The following is a 20985-nucleotide window of genomic DNA, read 5'->3' as shown; positions in this document are numbered from 1 at the left end:
CCCCTCTCCCTATCCTGGAGAGTCTTTGGAGAAGTCTGACAAATATCACAGCATGACAACTTGTACGTTGAACAGTGGAAGTAAATACATAGTTAATGTGGATCATCCATATACATTTTTCTGGCCACAGATAGAGCAGGATTTAAAAAGCGATTTTCTGTCTCTCAGTCATGACAGTTGGTGACCAGAGTAAGGTCTCCCTGGTCCAGAAAATGCATCTTTCCCTGCAACTTACCATTACCATAAAATAACCTACCATTCTCTAAAAGCCGAGAATAGGGATAAATCAATCCCAGGGTTGACCAGGAATGTAACCGGATAAGGTCACAGAGGTTAGAGCAGAGCTCTTCTTGGGGACTTCTTCACAGACAACATGCAGAAGATATTTGAGCTAAGGAGCGAAGTAGAACATAGCACTCACTTCTCATTGGCTCAAGTTTGAGTTTTTCAACTAAGGTGGATGTGCTATAAAACAAACATAGTGAAGGCCTATGGCCAGTTTTAAGCTTTTATTTAAAGTAGCTGGGGATTTCCAGCCTGATGATGGGGAATAATTCAAGTATGTAAACAAGGCTTATACAAAGAGAGAGCTTTTGAGCTACTGGTAGTGTTCCACCTACCTGTAAGTAGCTCTCCTCTGTGCAGCTCAGAGTACTAAATTAGAAGCATGCTTGGTTCAATGAATATACATTTACCTAAACTGAAAAATGTGTTTGAGACTAAAATGTGATTATTTTAATAACTCCTAAGCTGAGATTTCAAAGAAAATGGTTGAATTTCCAAAATATATTTGAAGCGTCTATTTAAGTGCTAAATCATGGGGCTTTGGGAAGAGTTATTCATAATATTATTGTGATGCCAGGAGCATGGCAGCTATGAGTTTTATGAGTTGTCCATGCAGAGGCATTCCTCATTGGCAAAGCATTTTTTAGATGACTTTGGCAACAGTGCCTGGTGCATGGAGGAGCTTATTGCTGGTGATCTTGCTTATGGTGGCCACCAACGTAAATTTGTGTGAAGGGGTCACCAAAGCAACACTAATAATGTTAGTAGCTCTTGATTTTTATTGAACATAAGTAACTCATATTACACAAAGGGTTGGAGATCCCACTTTGGGAGCAGTCCCATGGTGCACTATCTGTCAATAGCATTGCAAAAGCCAAAAGAAAATCCCCAACCTTCTATGTCGTTATACAACGTTTCTCTTTATTCCATTTTTATAAATGTAGTGATATGCCAAACAATTGCTCTTCTGTACAAGAACTGAAAACTCACGTCACTGAATCACTTTCAAAATTCACTGGCCTTCATAGTTCACAAATTGTTAAATGCACTATTGCATTAGTGCTCACCGCTGTGCATGGTCACAGAGTTATTATATTTCTGTTATGGAATACAAATGAGTGAAAATTGCACCAGGACAATGTAGGAAAGTAGCACATTTCTTTCATAGTTAACCCCACTTTTTGCCTGGTTTCAGTGTGTTTACAAAGTAGTACACTAGGATCCTGCTAACCAGGAACCCAGTGCCAGCTCCCCTAAATTTAGTTTATGGAAACGTACACCCCACAGTTGGCATACTGATGCAGCAATCTAAGTCTCTAGTACATGGAACTTAGGTATTTGGAGCATCTGTACACCAGGGGTCCACCATAGGCTACAGCATGTATTGTACAAATCATGGGGGCCCATGCAAACTGTGGCTACAGGCCTGCCATTGAAGCCTGTGTAAAATGGTGCATGCGCCTTTCACTCCATATATAAGGGTTGCCTTATATCATAGTTACTGAGCGCCAGACTGCTTTGAAGGGCACATTTAATGCCCTCCTTGCATAAACCAGTTTTCACCAGTGCAAGAACCACGAATTCCCACTCTTGCGCGAAACCACACAAAGGACCGGAGAGTCCACTCCCCTGTTCAGCTCCTCCACTAGGGAGGTACACAGCTCTGCCAGGTGGCCACTTGATGCTGCCATTTTGGAATTAAAGTGAGCAGATGCCCCTGGGGGCATCTGACTGGTTAGTCCAGGTGGGTGACGTTCCTGACCCACTCTGACAGGCAGGTCACTTCAGATAGTGTCTAACCCCCTTCCTGGGTTACCAAAGTGCTCCCCTAAGAGAGGGACCCTCTGCTAGACTTCAGGAACTGCCTGCAAGTCGCCTCTGCAAGACACTTCTGCAACCTGGACACCGGAACAGCTGCTAACCAGGACAGCTCTTACTGCAACTTTGTTTCCAAGTTCTGCAAAGACTTTTGCAACCCCATGGCCATGCATCCTCCAGCATCACTGGGACTCAGCCTGCAAGAAGAAATCTTACTCCCCTGCATCCACAGGCACCTAAATGACAACCGGCTTGTAGATCCTGCTGTCCCACAGGCTCTACAACAGGTGGTGGTTCTGTGGCTCTTTAGAGGTCTGACCTATGTTTCTTCCAACTGGGAAGTCTGTGGTCCCTCGCTGGAGCTGCTTTACTGGAACCCCTGTGCACCACATCTGCTTGTTGGTGCCAAAGTTTGTTGGCTCTTCAGTCCAAAGACCTCCTACCACCAAAAAGCCCCAGCCTCCAGCAACAGGAATAACTTCCTCTCCCCGACTCCTGCAACCTAGACATCTTCTGCTGTGCTGCTGAGGCTCCCTGTGACTCCCTGCGCCTACTGCCAGAGGGTCCTGCTGGGAGGCTCCACTGAGGGCTGGCCCTGACCTACCTGCCAAGGATGGGTCATAAATCCTGCGAACTTTGTGCAACACTTTCCTGCATTTGCCAAGGCTTGTTTGTGGTCCCACTGACCCCTCTGCAATTCGATGACCAGATTGGGACAGCTCGTGGATGACACCTGGGAGCTTCCTGCATCGCCTGGACTCCACAGCTGCACTTCATCCACCGTCAAACAGAAAATGAACTCCAAGAAGGATGGGCATTGCCCGCCTGCACCACCTGGGCACCTCCGGGTGGTCTGGACTCTGTCCCATCTTTCCTTAGGTCATCTTCTACCGGAACCCATGCCTGGGTTCCACCGACCTGGCCCATAGGTCATGACAGCAGCTGGACAAATGAGATCCCAATTGACTTCCGTGGGAGGTTCTGACAACTTCACCCCTATGCACCTGGTTACCCTGGTGTAGGTACTCCACTGTTCTGGGTATCCATGGGTGGGGGCACTATCCAACCTCCCTTGTCCCAATGGGTTTCCTCAGCGTTCTCTGGGAAAGAATCTAAAGGCAAAAACTCTACCACGACTTCCCATGTTAGCCTACTGACACTGACTATTGACACTGACCCAAGATTACTAATCTGCTCATGGGCTCCTGGGGAATCCAACCTACTTACCTTTGGGGTTTCAGTACTTCCCCCCCCCAGTCCTAAGGGTCCTTGAGTGGTAGCGTGGGTTCGGAGTGGTTTTCGCATCCCAATTTTTTTAGTATATGGTTTGGCCTCCATAGGGGCCCATGTAATTTTATGACTTTACTGACCTGCTAAGTACTTTTGCGTATGTTCATATATCTATCTATATATATATATTGAGAGCTCTGGTTATCTAGAGCCACCTCCACTATCACCAAGGGTTGCCTGGACTCAATACAGAGTGTGTCACCTATAGGTGTACACCACAAACTGAACCAGCCTCCTACAGACACACTCACACAAAGGCCCTATCAGTCAAAAATGCCTGAGCATTTCTAAATGTTTTGATTGAGCGTCATTATCACACAATGCATTCCACAATACAGCTATCAAACTGTACATATTTAGTGCCTCTAGACAGGGCACACCAAGGTTGCACATCTTGAGGAAGAAAAAATCCAATTTCTTGATCCAAGACACATTATAGAAACTAATTTTAGTGAAGTTGTACATTAGGCTACAGCATTGCTTTAAGCTCAAATACTGGAAAATAAAGAGTGCTAAATGCCAGAGTACAAAAGAGATTGGGCACCCATGCACTGAATTCAATAAATTAAACATTTCATCCACCAAAATGAAGGTAAAGATTTGTAGCAAAAATAATTAAAATTACCTGAGCAACCCCCATCCATACATAATTGAAACTTTTTCCTTAACCAAGAGGAATACATTATGTAAATGTTTCAAAACAGTTACTAACCTCTGGTTTCTGATTGATTTCGTTAATTTTCATTTGATGCTCTTCCTGAGCTGCTTCAAAATGTTGTTTGAGTTCCAAGCACTCCTGTTGAACCATTACAAATTTAGGCTGAATACTTGCTAAATCTTCCTTTGCCTTTCCCAATTCTTCATTCAATATCTTAATTTGGGATTCCTTATCAGTCAGCGTTAAATTAAGTTCATTTTTTTCTGCTGTTATGACACAGAGCTCTTCAGACATTTCACATACCTAGGAACAAGAGATATTATTTTAAATCTTACATAAACAGACATCTGATGTGCTCTACAAAGCTGATAAAGCAACCAAAAACATACTGAAACATCTCCATCATCAATAAATCGAGATGGGAAAAATGAAATTCAACATGCAGGTAAACAAAGAAAGCCTAAGTTGCCTCATACTGGTTTGTTTGAAGGGCCATTCATGTGTCAGAAGTATAGCGTACAAATCAATTATACAGTGTAGGAAAGTGCCATCTTTCTAGCATAGTTACCCCCATATTTTGCTTGATGTCTGTGTTTAGACTGTAGTTCACTGGACACTGCTAATCAAGACCCCACTGACTGTGCTCTCTCCACTGAATTTGGTTTCTGGAACATTTTACACCCACAATTGGCATACTGGTGCCCTAGGCAACTTCCTTGTATATGGACTTAGGTAGCCAGGGCATTGGTACACCAGGGGTCTTCCTTGGGCTGCAGACTGTATTATGCCACCCATGGTAGCCCATGCAAACTGTCTGCAGGCCTGCCACTGCAGCCTGCGTGAAATGGTGCATGAATCCTTTCATCACCAAACCTGGCCACTGCACTTAGACACTAAGGGGGTTATTCTAACTTTGGAGGAGTGTTAATCCGTCCCAAAAGTGACGGTAAAGTGACGGATATACCACCAGCCGTATTACGAGTTCCATAGGATATAATGGACTCGTAATACGGCTGGTGGTAAATCCGTCACTTTTCCGTCACTTTTGGGACGGATTAACACCTCCTCCGAAGTTAGAATAACCCCCTAAGTCACCCCTATGGTAGGCCCTTCAGGCCAAGGGCAGGGTGCATGATCCTCAGTGTGAGGGTGCCCCTGCATGAGCAGGGCACCTCTACAGACCCCAGGCCAATTCCAGGACTCTGAGGGGAAGCTATCTTAAGGTATGCAGTGGACACTGGTCAACACAAGTGTCTCAACTATACAATGGCTTCTCTGACCATAGGCAGGCATGTTTGGTATCAGACATGTTGGAATTATGCAACTATACTGATTCCAGCACTAGTTGCATGATACCATGTACTCTGGTGGTTCCCTAAAGGATCCCCCAGTTCAGCCTGTGCAGCCTTTCTAAGGTCTAGCTGGCAGCCCATGCTGCTGCTAACCACTGACACTGTTCTTCCCTCCTGCAGGAGAGGCCGAACAAAGGATTTCCTGCAAGGGAGAGGTGTGACCACCTCTCCCTTTGTATCATATGTCTAAGGGCTGGGGTGGCATCTGAGCACCATCAGACTGCTTTGAAAGGCACATTTGGTGCCCTCCTTGCATAATCCAGTTTGCGCCAGTTTAGAAACCCCCAGTTCCTGCTCTGGCACAAAACTGCACAAAGGACAGGGGGAGAGACCACCCTTTCTAGTCCACCTCCTCCCCTAGGGAGGTGCCCAGAGTTCTGCCAGGTGGCCACTTGATTCTGCCATCATGGAAACAAAATGTGCAGAGGCACCTGTAATGTAGATTACATCACTGACACACTTTGAGAGGCGGGTCACCACAGAGAAAGACAAGCACCCTTTCAGGGCCACGTAAGGGCACCCCCACGGGTGGGTCCTCAGATTTGTTGACCAAGACTCTACAAGGAACTCTGCAGGACAACTTCAGCTCCTGGCCTCTGGAACCGCTGCTGGTCTGCTTTGGAACTGACCAAGTCTGCTTCTGGCAGGAAGGCTCCCATTGCAACATTGTTTCTCTAGCTCCTGCCAGAATTCTGCAACAACCAAGGATGTGCATACTCCAGGGTCACAGGGACTATTTGCACCAGGAAGCACAAAGGAATCTCCCTTGGAGTGAAAGTCACTCCCCAGCAACCGCAGGCACCTCAAGGCAACATTGACCAGCTGGTGGGGTTTTCTGTCCCAGGGATAGCCCACGACTCTGCAATACAGGTGTTGAGTATATGACCTCCTCTGGGTCCTGCTTGTCTTCTATCCACTTTGGGAGATTGTGGGTCCCTGCTTCTGCCACTGGACTGGAACCCCTGTGCACTGCAACTGTTGCACTTGCCAAGGCTTGTTGACTTTTGCACGAGGAGCTCTTCAGGCACCAAGAAGGCCCAGACTCCAGTACTCTCCAACTCGGTCAGCCCCTGTCCTGCAACTCCTGCAGCATGGGACTTCTGTTTTGTTGTGCTGGTAAGGCCTCCTTGTGACTCCGTGTCCATCGCCTGTGGGTCACTCGTGGGGACTCCAACAACTTCTGATGGCCTTCCTGTGTTCTGAGGACCAGCCCAGACTCCCCCTCAAGGGTAGAATCTCCTGGACCTTGCTGGTCCCCAAAACTTTCCAAATACATCTTCAGCTCCTGCTTGCATTTGCCAGTGCTTGTTGGTGACCTGGCTGGTCACTGACCCTCTTGGGATACGGCGACCGTTGAGGGAGAGCTCGAAGGTGACTTCTGGGATCTTCACCAGCTCCTGGACCCCACAGCTGGACTTTTCTCCACCAGCTTGCAGGAAATTCACCACTAGGAGGGTGGGCATTGCCACCTTCACCCCCTGGGCACAGCCAAGGGTGCTGGACTTGGTCCTGTCCCTTTCCAGGTCTTCTCCACTGGCCTGGTCCACAGGTCACAAAAGCAGGTGGACATCTGAGGCATCCATTGACTTTAGTGAGAGTCCTCTTCCCCCCTAGGCACCTTCATCCCCTGGTATGGGTACTTCTGTGTATTCCTGGGTGTAGACACTCTCCAACCTTCCACTTGTAGTACAAGTTACTTACCTTTGGTCACAAAATATCTGGTGTAGAGACATTCTAGTTGCAGATTCCTTACCTTAGAATTTCCCCCAGGCATCAGACTGTATCTGGAGATTTTTCTTCGAGCAATACACTTGCACGTCGTTAAGTGGCGATCGACTCCGTGGGCATCAATGGCATCTTAGTCACCATGATAACGTCGAGTAGTTTATAGATGCTGCCTTTGTGCAGTTACGTCAGATTATTTTAACAACTTTCCACGCCAAAGTGCAGAGCCGCTAAGAACACTTAGATTGGTGCGCCACAGCTAAGGACCTGAAAGGGGAATCCCTGTCCCTAGAAATCAGTTCACAAGCGGGGAGGTTGGTAAGGAATCTGCAACTATAATAGGTCTCTACAGATATTTCATTACCAAAGGTAAGTAACTTGTATATCTGATAGAGACTTCTAGTTGCAGATTCCTTACCTTAGAAGAGATACCCAAGCAATGGCATCCTCAGTGGTAGGCTGTGAATCAAGATCATACTAGGAAGTCCGGCAGGAGCGAACAACCAAAGTAGCTGTCCCGAAGGACCTGACTGTCCAAACAGTAGTGTTTAGCAAACGTGTGCAGGGACTCCCAAACGGCTGCCTGGCAGATATCCAGGCCAGGAACTCTGTATGCTAACGCAGTGGAAGCAGCAGTTGATCTGGTGGAATGGGCACGCAAGCCCTCAGAAGGTTGCTTCTTGGCCAAAGCGTAGCACATTTTGATGCAAAGAAGCACCCATCAAGAGATGATACACTTTTGCACCGCCTTCCCTTTTTCACACCCACATACCCAACAAAGAGTTGACTGTCCACTCGGAAATCTTTAGTACAATTGAGGTAGAATACCAATGCTCTTTTTGGATCCAGACGGTGGTGTCTCTCCTCCTCATGGGAAGGGTGTGGGGGTGTGTAAAAAGTAGGCAGAGTAATGGACACACCTACATGAAAAAATGTAACCCCCTTAGGAAGGAAGGAAGGAAGGAAGGAAGCCTTAGTGTTCAACACTACTTTGTCAGGGTGCACAGACAAGTATGAAGGTTTTGAGGAAAGGGCCTGAAGCTCACTCACCCTGCGAGCAGCGGTGATAGCAACAAGAAAGACAGATTTGAAGGTGAGGAGCCGCAAGGGACAATTATGCCTTGGCTCAAATGGAGCACACATCAAAAAAGTAAGGACAAGATTGAGGTCCGACTGAGGCATGATAAATGGAGTGGGAGGAAATAAATGGGCGAGGCCTTTTAGGAATCTACTCACAATAGGAGATTTAAAAAGTGAGGGCTGATCAGGTAACCAAGGACGGCTGAAATGGCAGATAAATACCCTTTGAGGGTGCCCAAAGCAGAGTCCTGCTGGGCCAAAGAAAGAATGAACAGAAGAACCTCGGATAGAGGGGTAGAAAGGGGATCAACAGATTTGTTGGTACACCATGCCACAGATTTATTCCGACAGGCATATACAGTTTTGGCTGAGGGATGCCTGGCTGCCAAGATAACACTGCAGACTTAGGGTGGAAGATCAAAAGTCAACTGTCGCCGCTCATTCTCCACGCATGAAGGCAGAGGTTGGCCAGGTTCGGGTAAAGAACCGTCTCCGGTTGTTGCGACAGAAGATCTGCACAAAGAGGCAGTCTGAGTGGAGGATCGAATGACCTGCTCAATAGCTCTGGTTACCATACTCTCCGTGCCCAGTCTGGAGCCACAAAGATGACTTGGGCCCAGTTGTTCCTTATCTTCTTGAGAACTCCGGGCAGAAGAGGTATAGTCGGAAAGGAGGACGGAGTTCCACTTGAGACGAAAAGCGACTCCGAGCGAGTGCCGTCTTGGAAACTCCAACACCCAAAAAAGCTGACATTGTACGTTCTCTGTGGAAGCAAACAGATCTAACCAAGGCTCTCCCCACTGCTGAAAGAGACCTTGCGCCACCTCCGGATGGAGATGCCATTTGTGATCGGCTGTGCATTGACGGCTGAGTTCGTCTGCTCTGGCGTTGAGGGAACCCCCCAGATGTTGAGCCATCAGGGTAATGTCCTGATGTTCCAGCCATGTCCAGAGGAGCAGTGCCTCCTGACAAATGGTCCAGGACCCTACACCGCCCTGTTTGTTACAGTACCACATGGTGGTAGCATTGTCCGTGAACACCTGTACCATTTTCCCTTTGAGAGAGTGAAGGAATGCTTTCAATGCAAGCCTGATCGCCCGGAGCTCCAGAATATTGATATGGAGCCCAGACTCCGCCAGAGGCCAGAGCCCTCTGATCTCCACTTCTCCCATGTGGCCGCCCCAACCCAGAGTGACGCATCTGTCCCTATAGGAATGGAGAGGGATCTGCCGTGGACCCAATGCGGATTCGAAAGCCACCACTGCAGGTCTTTCGCAGTCCCCTCCGAGATCTGGACAATGTCTGAGAGATTCCTCTGATGTTACGCCCACTCGAACTTCAGGTCCCACTGCAGAGGCTGCATATGCTATCTGGCATGTGTTACTAGAAGGATGCAGGAGGCCATGAGGCCCAGCAGCCTCAGAGTCAGTCTCAACGAAACCCAAGATCGAGGCCAAAAGATCGGCATCACAGCCGGAATGTCTTGGATTAGCCTTTCCGGAGGATAAGCCTGAAACTGCACAGTGTCCAGAACAGCTCAGATGAAAGGGAGCGTCTGAGTCTAGTGTGACTTCAGCATGTTTATAGTGAACCCCAGCGTGTGCAGGAGGCTTGCCGTAGTCTGAGGGTAGGAGACGACTTTCTGGGGCAACTCCGCCATCAACAGCCAGTCGTCGAGGTAGAGGAAGACTGAGACCCCTAACCTGCGCAGATGAGCTGCAACCACTGCCATCACTTTATTGAACTTTCGTTAACACCCGAGGGGCGCTGGTAAGGTCGAAGGGGAACACTGTAAATTGAAAGTGTTCATGCCCTACCACGAATCGTAGGTAACGTCTGTGGGCAGGCAGGACGGGGATGTAAAAATAAGCATCCTGCAAGTCCAATGCTACCATCCAATCTCCTGGGTCCAAGGCAGACAGAACCTGAGCCAGGATGAGCATTAAGAATTTCTCCTTCTTGAGGAAGTAGTTAAGGTCCGGAGGTCTAGGATAGGACGTAAGCCCTTGTCCATTTTTGGCATCAGAATGTAGCAGGAATAACAACCACAACTACTTCCGGCACAAGAAGCTTTTCTATAGCTCCATTGGCCAAGAGAGCTGCAACTTCCTGGAGGAGAAGCGCTAAATGATCCTCTGAAAGGTGATTGAAGGATGGAGGCATGGTTGGTGGAGCAGATATGAAAGGGAGGGAGTAGCCCTTTTGAACTATCTGCAAAACCCACCTGTCCGTTGTGATGCATTCCCAGTTGGGCAGGTGATGGCGAATCCTGCCACCAACTGGACGGGAGTGAGGGGACGGACTAGGAGGGTTTGGAGGCTGCAGCGGGGGCAGAGGTGGACTGGGTAGACCTCTGGTTCCCTGTTCCACAGCCACGTGGGATTCCACGTTTCCAGCCACATACAGGATGAACAGCATTGGTGGCACGGTGGCTGGGTGGAGGACGCGGCAAGGAGCCCCTTACGTCACCACAAAAGGAGCAAAAAGCAGACTGTTGGGGGTGAGGGGCAGAGGAAAGACCAGGGGTTGAGTCGTAGCCCAAGAATCCTTGAATCGCTCCAAGCCCGAGTCCGCTTTGTCTCCGAAGAGATGTGAGCCATCAAAGGACATGTCCATGAGTGACTGTTGGACATCCACAGAAAAAACAGAAGTACGCAGCCAGGCATGGCGTCGTAAGGCCACCATCATGGCAACTGATCTGCTCAGAGAGTCGGTTGTGTCCAGCCCACAACAGATTGTAAACTTTGCAGCATCTCTCCCATCGTTCACAGCTTCAGAGACGATAGTACGGGCCTCCTCTGGTATCTGCAGCAGGACTTGTGCAACCCTATCCCACAAAGAGTGGGAATAGCGGCCCAAAAGGCATGTGGTGTTCCCAGACCGCAGCGCGAGGCTGGAGGAAGAATATAACTTCTTGCCAAACTGTTCCAGTCTTTTGGATTCCCTGTCCGGGGGTGCGGAAGGGAATGCACCTGAAGAGTAAACCTGGAAAACAAGACTCAGGCGTTGGGTGTTGGGAGAGGAATTTAGGGTCGTTCAGAGGGGGCCATGGTGGTGTGCGATAGTCCAATTCACAGGAGACCCTGTGTTGGGTTTGGACCAAGTACCTAAAAGGACATCGGTGAGGGCTTCATTAAATGGCAAAAGGGGTTCTGAAGAAGAAACCCCAGGCTGAAGCACCTCCGTCAGGAGATTAGACCTGACCTCAACAGTAGGAAGCTCAAGACCAAGGACCTCAGCTGCCCTACTGACCACCCTAACATAAGTTGCTCCTTCCGCTGTAGCCACGGTAGGAGACGAAAGCATGCCAGCATCAGGAGAATTATCCAGACCACTGCCGTCACCCACATTTGTACCCATTAGAAAAAGGGTCTGAATCTGACCTGGGGCGGATAGGCCCCAAAGGCGGTCTCGGCCAATGCTGCTCTGACTCAGTCATTGGGGATAAGAATCGGGTTGCTGTCGATAGTGGGTACTACCGACGTCGGGAGCATCAACAATCGACCCAGCACCGGGGAAGGTCTCAAGGGTGCGACCGGCACTGGTGCAGATCCACGTGCGGATACAGAGGTGACCTCGTGGACAGAGCGGAAGCTGCCCGCGTGGAACCCGAAGGCCCCTCATCCAAACCCCTTGGGTCCTAAGGCATCATATCGGGGTTGGACCGCCCAAAGATGAGGCGCATGGCCTCATAAAACTCTTGAAGCTGGGCAGAGGTCACTCCGGCAAACACTGGGAAGCGCAGAGCCGACCCAGACTCCGAGGACAGAGGCCTTGTGTGTGGCGCTCCACCCGCATTGCGTCAGTCGAGCGACGGGGCAAAGTCGGAGAGCGATGGGATCTCTTAAACTTCTTCTTACCTTGAGCCGAAGATTTGGAAGAAGACGAGTGGTGATGACTCCGCGACCGGTCTTAAGACCTTCCTCTCAATGGATACTGGGACGTACACGGAGTCGAGTGCCGGGCCGCCATGAGTTTTAGGGACCGCTCCCTCAAAGCCTTCGGGTGCATGGCGCGGCACTCTGAGCACTACTTCGGGTCGTAGTCACGCTCGAGACAAATCTGATGAGGATTCGTCACCGACATTGTACGATGATAGTCCTTGCACGGCTTGAAGCCGGCATTCGGGGACATCCTCGACGCACCAAATTTCTCACAAAAAAAAAAAAAAAAAACGGTCAGAATCAGTCAAAAAAGAGACCAGGGAAGCTGTTCTGCAGATCAGCGTGTGGCGCATAAAAAAAAAAAAAAAAATATGCCGTCACTGAGCCACGCCAACGACGCCTGCGGAGTCGACCGACGCCACCTACCGACACGCAAGGGTATAGCTCAAAGAAAAATCTCTGGATCAAGTCTGACACCTGGGGGAAATTCTAAGGTAAGGAATTTACAACTAGAAGTCTATCAGATTGCTAGTTTCCTCAGGTTCCACTGGGAAGGGTAGTGAACTTCACAAACTCCAACCACTACTCCCTGTGTTAGACTATGTGATGACTGAGTGGGTAACTTCCTTGCACCTCATCAATGGGGGTTACCTATCCTACTTAACCTCTGGTGTTTTCATCTTCCCCCAGCTTCTAGCTAACTACAATACTTAACTTGGTTGGTCACTATTTCACATTCCCCTTTTTTTAATATGTGGATTGCCCCCTCCCTCCCCCCCCCAATAGGGCCCTGTATATTTTATGCTATTTCTATTGGTTATTTAGTGTAAATATTATGTGCAGATGCCTCCAAGGGAGATATACTAATGCTAGCCTAGTAGTGGTGCTGTGATAAAGATACCTTGTTTGTTTTTATGTGTGAGAATTACGCTCTGAATACTGTGGTATTGCAAGTACTTTACATACCTCCTGGATAAGCTTTAGCTGCCTGCCCTAGCTACCCCTAGACAGCTTCTTGTGAAGTCCCCTTCCCAAAGATATGGAGTAGTTAAAGAGGAGCTGGGAGAACTCAGGACCCCAAGAGGTGAGTACCTTAGTGAACCCCAGCGACCAGGAGACTAGAGGAAAATATCTGGTTTCCCCAAGAACTAACAAGGGGACTTAGAAACTGTATTGTGCAAGAACAGGACCAGACCAGAGAAAACCAAAGGTAGATTCTGAATGAAGAGGATCTGCAAAAGAAGGGGACAGAGTCCAGTCCACAATGGCGTGTCCAGTGAGGCCAGGAGCCACTACCCACCCATCTGTGGATAAAGATCCAGGTGGACAGGGGAAGAAGACTACCAGCTGTGGAGTCCAGGAGCTGCAGAGGAGTCCCTGGAGTGGTGAAGATGGTGCCCCCACGTCTGTCGTCGGGTCGAAGATGGTCGGTGGCTAGGAGAACCACCAACTAGTCTTGGCAAATGCAAAATGAGGGAAAAGAAAAGTTGCAAGGCTGAAAAAGACCACCAAGGTCCAGGGAACTCGACCCTAAGAAGGGAATCCAGGCAGACCCTCAGCAGTCGGTAGAGTCAGCAGAAGCAGTCGCAGACCCCGCAGGCAAAGTAAGTTGCAGTGCAGTCCAACCAGCACACCTGGAGAGAAGTCCCACGTTGTTGAAGCAGCAGGGAGGAGACTGTCCTTGAAAGGAAGAAGTGCTAGAAGGCCAGGCCTACTCGGAGACTGAAGATCCCTTGGAGCAGAAGACAACAAGCCTTGGTAGCTACAAGAGTGCCAGGGTACAGGGTACTGACCTTCAGGAAGATGCAAGGACTCACCATCTTCCAAGCTGGACAGCTGGCAGAGGACCAAGGGGACCACTTCAGACCACCACCTGTGATGCAGGATCTACGTGGATCTAGAGGAGAGCAAATCCACACAGCTAGACCTCATTGCTGTAGGTGCCTGCAGATACAGGAGAGTGACTCCTTCACCCAAAGGGAGATTCCTTCTGGCTTCCTAGTGCAGCTGAAGTCTTGCCAACACCAGAGGATGCACAGCCGGGGAAATGTTGCAGTTGCTGGAAAGAGCGGGGGAAACAATGTTGCAAGGCAAGGTCGTCTCGTGAGTTAGTCTTGTCAGTTCCTGAAGTGCCCAGTTGCAGTTCCGGTGGCCAGGACAGAAGTAAACAACGCAGAGGAGCCCTGGTGGAGTCTTGCACGTCGAATCTGGGGACCCACACGCAAAGGAGTCCCTAAATAGCCCTAAAGAGGGGTTTGGTTACCTTGCAAGGTGACCACCTATCAGGAGGGGTATTTGACGTCACCTGCCTGACCTGGCCACTCAGATGCTCCAGGGGCCTCTGCCCCATCTTGGTTTCAAGATGCCAGAATCGAGTGGCCACCTGGAGGAGCTCTGGGCACCACCCGTGTGGTGTGGATGGACAAGGGAGTGGTCGCTCCCTTTTCCTGTTTTGAGTTTCATGCAAGAGCACGGACTGGGGGTCCCTGAGCTGGTGCAAACCGGTTTATGCAAGGAGGGCGCCAAATGTGCCATTCAAAGGACACCAGTGGGTTGGGGAGGCTACCCCTCCCAAGTTTTGTAACACCTATTTCCAAGGGAAAGGGTGTTGCCTCCCCTATCCCACGGGAAACCCTTTGTTCTGTCTTCCCCTGCCAGAGCTGCTCAAGCAGCAGTTGGACAGAAACCTGTCTTAAGGGCTGCAACAGCGTGGGCTGCCTGGAAAACCCTGGAAGACTGGTAGCAGCAATACTGGGGAGTCCTCTAAGGAGCCCCTAATGTGCATGGAAACATAGAACCAATACTGGCAACAATATTGGGGTACGATTCCAACATGTTTGATACCAAACATGCCCATGTTCGGAGTTACCATTATGTAGCTGGACACACGTACTGAACCTGTGTCCAGAACACAGGTAAAATGACTTTCCCCGCACTTACGAGGTTCAGTGTAATGGAGCTTGAGTTGTAGGGGCACTTCTGCTCATGCACACACACAAGGACCTGCACCTTGCCCTTTGGGCTGGAAGGGCCTACCATAGGGGTGACTTACAGTAACCTGGTGTGGTGACTTGCAGTGAAAGGGTGCATGCACTTTTTCATGCAGACTGCAATGGCAGGCCTGCAGACATTGTGCATGGACTCCTATGGGTGGCATAATACACACTGCAGCCCATGGGGACCCCTGGTGCCCCAATGCCCTGGGAATCTAAGTACAATATACTAAGGACTTATAAGGAGACACCAGTGGACAATGGATCTAGGTAACCAAATTTGAAGGGGGGGGGGGCAAAATCACTGAAATCCTGGTTAGCAGGATCCCTGTGAAGACCGTCTAAGCACACTGATAGCAGGCAAACCGTGGCTGCAACCATGCCAAAAGAGGGTACTTTCCTACAGATACCCTAAGAAATTAAAATGTTAGCCATTTACAAAGAAAACTTCATTTAACTATTCACTTACTTTCACTATTACGGTATGTGCGATGGAGAAGTGGAAAGCATGCCATTAGCATCAGGAAAACCTCTATTAAAGCGTCTCAACCACAGCAAAAGAAGGTGCCTCATGCTTCATCCCAACAAGGGCTCAATAGCATACTAAGACAAAAAATTCAACTGCCCCCACAAACCTTATATCGTCATTCAGGCATCTCCCCCTCAATTTCAACAATCTTTGCTGTCTTCACTTGGTTGAACATATACTTGCCACCAGTCATTTTCAACTTGCTGGCTGCCAAAAAAAGGCCATCACACCCTGTTAATCAGCTTTTTTTTTTAATCACTTGCAGTCTCTACCGGTTTTCTCAATTTCTTGGCTATAGTGTGGAAAGAAACAGTAGTGTTCTGCCATAGGGAATGGGCAGCCTTTTTCTGCCTGCTTCCTGTAAGAACCCTTTCACATTTTTGCGGTTACTGTGCCCCTTAACAGCCTGCTGTCTTGCTCCTTGTCATCAGCCTGCAGGCCTTCCTTCCGCCACACATTAGTCTGGGTGAGTCTATGACCAACAAATGCCAGCATGCCCTACCTTTTGGACTAAACTTTCTCCTGCCACACACTGCTATGCCACTGGCTCCCTGCCCAGGTGACCAACAAAGCTCTGGTACTTGTTCCACGCTCTGGAGTGAAGGCACTGCTCACATTTGTCCCTTGTCAGCAACAGTTATGACACTAGTTCTTTACCAGATTGACAAAAAAAGTGATGACCAGCTGATATGTGAAATCATATGGAACAAAAGATATTAATTTTTCTCTACAGCAGTTTAAAATATATAACAAATGAAAATAGAGTTTCGTGTGACCACTTTCTCTGCACCGTACCTGCACATGCATGCCCCTGGGCTGCATAGCAATTACATGGATTGCACCTTTTTAGGGTCGAGCGAGCGCAAGCCCTCTGTTGTAATCTCTCTGTGGGCTTTTAACCACACCCATGTCACGGCCATTAATTTAGTTGGTTCGCTTGCTTTCACTAATGAAAGGGATGCATACGTCATGCTTTTTCCGGTGTTCAGCCCACCTCTACAGCACCGCTAAACTACTGAAAACATACAAGGCTCTGTGTTTTCCAAAAGGCTTCTGCACTTTATTTCCTATGCAGCGAGATCTTGCTGGGAAGTAGTTGAGCGCCTTGCATGGCGTTGGCCCTGTTACATGGGTAATTCTACTTTTGCCGGTTACACGGATAACTGCACTTTTGCCGATACGTTTCACTGTGAGCAAACTTCTGTTTCCTTTTCTGTCTCCCCTTCACGCTCATTGCGACTTTCGGCTCACATGTGTGAAATTGTTTTACTTTTCATTATAAGTTTAGGTGGCAACAAAAAGTCTGGTTAGGAGTTTACAATGCTAATAGATCTAAGCTCTTTGTGGCCGTGCTTCACTTACAGCAGTCTGAGTTTTCCACAGTGCGCTACAGTAGAGTCACAGTCGTTCTATGCTTGGTAGTTTTCTTTTGATTTTTATATTTTTATTCATTGTACTGGTCGCATCTATGTTTTGCTGAGCTGCAATGTGTTTCACGCTTCTACCGCTGCAATTCGTTGTTTACCACAAGCTGGCATTTTGATTTGGCCTTCCTGCATGTGAACATGTACTTTGTAAGGTGTACACAGCAGCAGATTTATCCCTGAATTGTGTTTGAGATGTCACTGTCATTGTGCAATGTTTGCATAATTAAGGCTTTGGTGTGCAATGTTTGTAAGTTAAGGGTGTGCAGGAACTCTACCGTGGCCGCCAAATTTGGTACAATTAATTAGACTGACAATTGACATTCATGCTGAAGGTCATTCTGTACAGTTTCTGAATTTTCAACCCTTTCAAACATATTAAAGGAAACTGTGGTGTTTTTGCCACGGAGAGCACAAGCGTCCAAGCTGTCCGCCATCACGCATGCACAGCAAATGGAAGTTTAGAAGGTTTGTGAATTCACATCGCAAGTTCCATCTGAGCTTGTTGGGGCCCGGTTTTGAAACCTGTGCCTGAGCCACTGAAACACCACAAAAGCTAGCTGAGTAAGCGAGTAGAACGGTAGGATAAAGTGTTTAATCATCATATCCGCTAAATATAGCTTTCACATCAAAAATACTTCACTCTCACTATCGTGCTCCAGAAGCACTGCAGGGGCTTGGCTACTCAAGTTGAGCCATTAAATGCCAAAGGAGCGATCCAAGCTAGTGGCAGTGACAAGCTGTGGCCAGAGGAGAAAGCTGTGCAATATACACAGCAGTGTTGGACTTTAATCAAATTTAGCTCGGTAACCCATAAATTGGGGGTCAAAGTGTGGAAAGGGGTAAAGCCACGAGAGGTGGAACTTGAAAAAGTGTCTGACAGTCAATTTATATCTTTATTTAAAAAAATCTGCTGCAAAGAAATTGGCAGCAAGGAAAAACATAACAGCAAATCTTTTCTATCTTACTTAATTGGACACAAATGGGCTGCATTTATAATATTTGACAGTGTTAAGACATGCTGTAGAGACCCTTGTGTGCTCAGCAATTTTGAGTCAATTTTGATAGTGGTAATTTAGCTGGTGATTAATGCAGTTCTGAAAGAGTTCTGTGTTTTGTTCAATCACAGTTTTCACTCATAACGTAGCATAGCGTGTTAATGTTTTTGTTGCTAAGCACAATGTTTAACATGCAGACCACACATTTGAATTGTATCTAGATAGGCAAGTGGACTACTGCTTTCGACATCGGGGTCTCTCTAGTACTTACAGTTCACTAGTTGCAATCCTTCTAATGTAGCACAGTTATCTATTTGTAGATCCATATTGTTTTTTTCCCCTCAATCTGTTAAACGAAAATTGCAAAAAAGGCTCCTCTAAGAATTACTAAAGTCGTGTTAGTAGAGACAGCTCCAATTGCTGCATTGCGTTTTGTTGGACCTGGTGCTTCCTAGAGGGTCACCCCAAAACTTTTTGCCTTTACCCTCCACTTCTGTGCTCTTTATCACTGCCAGTGCTGAAGTGACCGTGCTCTCCTTAAAACATGATAAAACGGACATACACCCAAATGGCATAATTAATTTAACTTTAAGTCCAGAGTAAAGCAGTTCTACACGTATCCAAGACCTGTAAAATTCTACTAGTGGGCCTGCACACTGGTTGTGCCACCCACTTAAGTACCCATGAACAAATCTCAGGACTGCCACTGCAGCCTGTGTGTGCAGTTTTAAAGTTTGGACCTGGCAAAATAAATATTCAGCCAGACCCAAACCTTAAGGACGTGCCTAGGCGGCACACAAGCGCCGTCTCTCGACATCTTGTAATCTACATCTGTGTGCTTGCAACATGCCCATCTCATGCCCATCACTTCAATTTGTTCCTTGGCCTGGCTTTCAAAATTCTCTTCATTTTGTAGTTAAATGCTTTAAGTGCTTTAAGTTTGTCCCGCCTTGAGGCTGCTTTGTTACCACTTTGGAGACGGACTCTGATACATGGATTATTGCACTATCGGTCATATATTGAGTGGCCATAATTTGTTTCTTTATCTTCCTTGTTTTGGGCATGCTGCTGTTTCTTTGTGGTGTCTGCGCCAAAAGGCTGCAAGCTGGATGGGGATTCTTCTGAATGTAATACTTTTTTCGAAGGAACGCTTTACATGAGGACATAAAGTTTCATATAGCACAAACTCGATTGGAGGACGGCTTTACATCATGACTACATGAAGTATCACATTGCACGATCTCGATCTGAGGAGCTCTTTACATGAGCACCACTTAAGTTTAGCAGTTTAAGAATATACAAACTGGAGCACTTGATACAGAAGAAAAAAAAACACACTGAAATCCTCAATGAGACTCTCCCGAAAGCAGGAGAGCCGATACTACAATATTCACTGCACTCAGGAAACTCATCCCATAATGCTTTATAGGGCATTTCTTTTTCAAAATACTTTTGCCCATAACTCAGCCTGTGGTGGTCCTACGACAATGGGAGCACCAAAACATTCAGTGCAATACGCTCTTTCCTTCTATGCCATCTGTGGGTCCCCCACACTAGGTTGTGAGGACCCCCATAACAGTAACCTCTCCCACCATTTAATGTATTTTTAAGCTCTCTCATGGGTGTAACTTTTGTTTTACTACTGGGAGCAGTTTGTGTTTTAAGGGCCTTGTTTGTAATAGTATTGCAGTAGACCTGCTAGGCCTGAAAATATGTGAGGCACTACGTCCTTTAGGAGTTACATATATGGTTACAGTGCATTACTTCCTGCCATTCTGTTTTTGTGTTATGTGCTCTAGGGGCTGATCATATGGTTAGATGACCATGTTTCTTACAAATATTTTTATTATGGTGTTCTCTAGGGGCTGTTCTGAGCATTACAATGAAGATACTACAATATTTGTTGCACTTGGGAAACTCGCCCCAAAATGTTGAGAGGCATTTTTTACCAAACATTATTGCCCATAACTCACTGTGTGGTCGACCTAGGACAATGGCGCCACCACGAAAATGTTCAGCACAAAGCACTTTTTCTGCCTAGGGTCCCCGCCGTAGGTTGGGGGTTGGACCGCAAAATAATAACCCCTCCCACCTGTCAGTGTCTTTTTAAGTTCTCTCATGACTGGAACTTTTGTTTTACAGCTGGGAGTAGTTTGTGTTTTAAGTGCTACGTTTGTAATGTTATTCTAGTAGGCCAGCTAGACCTGAAAATGTGTAATACACTACATTCTCTAGGGGCTAAATATATGGTTACACTGCATTACATTCTGCCATTCTGTTTTCATGTGGTTATGCTCTCTAGGGGCTGGCTATGAATACATGACCATGTTTTGTGCATGTTATTTTTAAAGTGCTGCCCGCTAAGGGCTGTTCTGAGCATTACAGTCAAGATACTACAATATTCGCTGCACTCGGTAACTCGCCTCATAATGCTTTGCGGGGCATTCCTTTTACAAAACATTTTGGCCCCTAACTCACTGCATGGTGTGCTCTTTCTGTCTAGGTCTTTTCTGCATCCCCACACTAGGTTGGTGATGACCCCAAAATAATATAAATAAATATATAATAATGGCAATATTTTCATTATTTGCTGCAGATAGAGGAAGAAGGTAAATAGAAGTGCATCTGTTCAGATGTTCACGAAACACTGTGTCGTTCTGTTTGTCAGTTCTGGAGCAGAACTAAGTCAGCGCACAGCCACACGACACCACCTATCAGCCCACGAGAGCAATGCTGTTTAAATTTTACAGAGCCAGTCTGGTACCTGGGGATATTCTAAAGGTGAGGAATCTGGCATTAGAAATATCCAACATAAAGGGTATATTTTAGACTCAACCAATCAGATGGTAAACAAATCTTCATTTGATATACATATTTGTGTTTGGGGTACATTCTATTTCATAAAAGCTAACCAATCCTCAGTCAGGAAAGAACAAAAACTTGACTATG

At 47.4% G+C, this 20985-nt stretch overlaps 1 protein-coding gene across 5 annotated transcripts in view; it reads right to left on the bottom strand.

Annotated features, from left to right (window-relative positions):
* CENPE (centromere protein E) overlaps nucleotides 1-20985 on the bottom strand; it is a 1295748-nt gene that overhangs the window by 932300 nt on the left and 342463 nt on the right. For all 5 annotated transcript variants that reach the window (XM_069241483.1, XM_069241500.1, XM_069241509.1 and 2 more), the window contains one exon: nucleotides 4106-4354. In XM_069241483.1, coding sequence (XP_069097584.1) covers nucleotides 4106-4354 — 249 coding nt within the window. The remainder of the gene's footprint in view (nucleotides 1-4105; nucleotides 4355-20985) is intronic.

This window comes from Pleurodeles waltl, chromosome 1_2, assembly GCF_031143425.1.
Source record: "Pleurodeles waltl isolate 20211129_DDA chromosome 1_2, aPleWal1.hap1.20221129, whole genome shotgun sequence".
In the NCBI taxonomy this organism is placed as follows: domain Eukaryota; kingdom Metazoa; phylum Chordata; class Amphibia; order Caudata; family Salamandridae; genus Pleurodeles; species Pleurodeles waltl.
The sequence above is the reverse complement of the archived record's forward strand: the minus strand, read 5'-3'. Positions and strand labels throughout refer to the sequence as shown.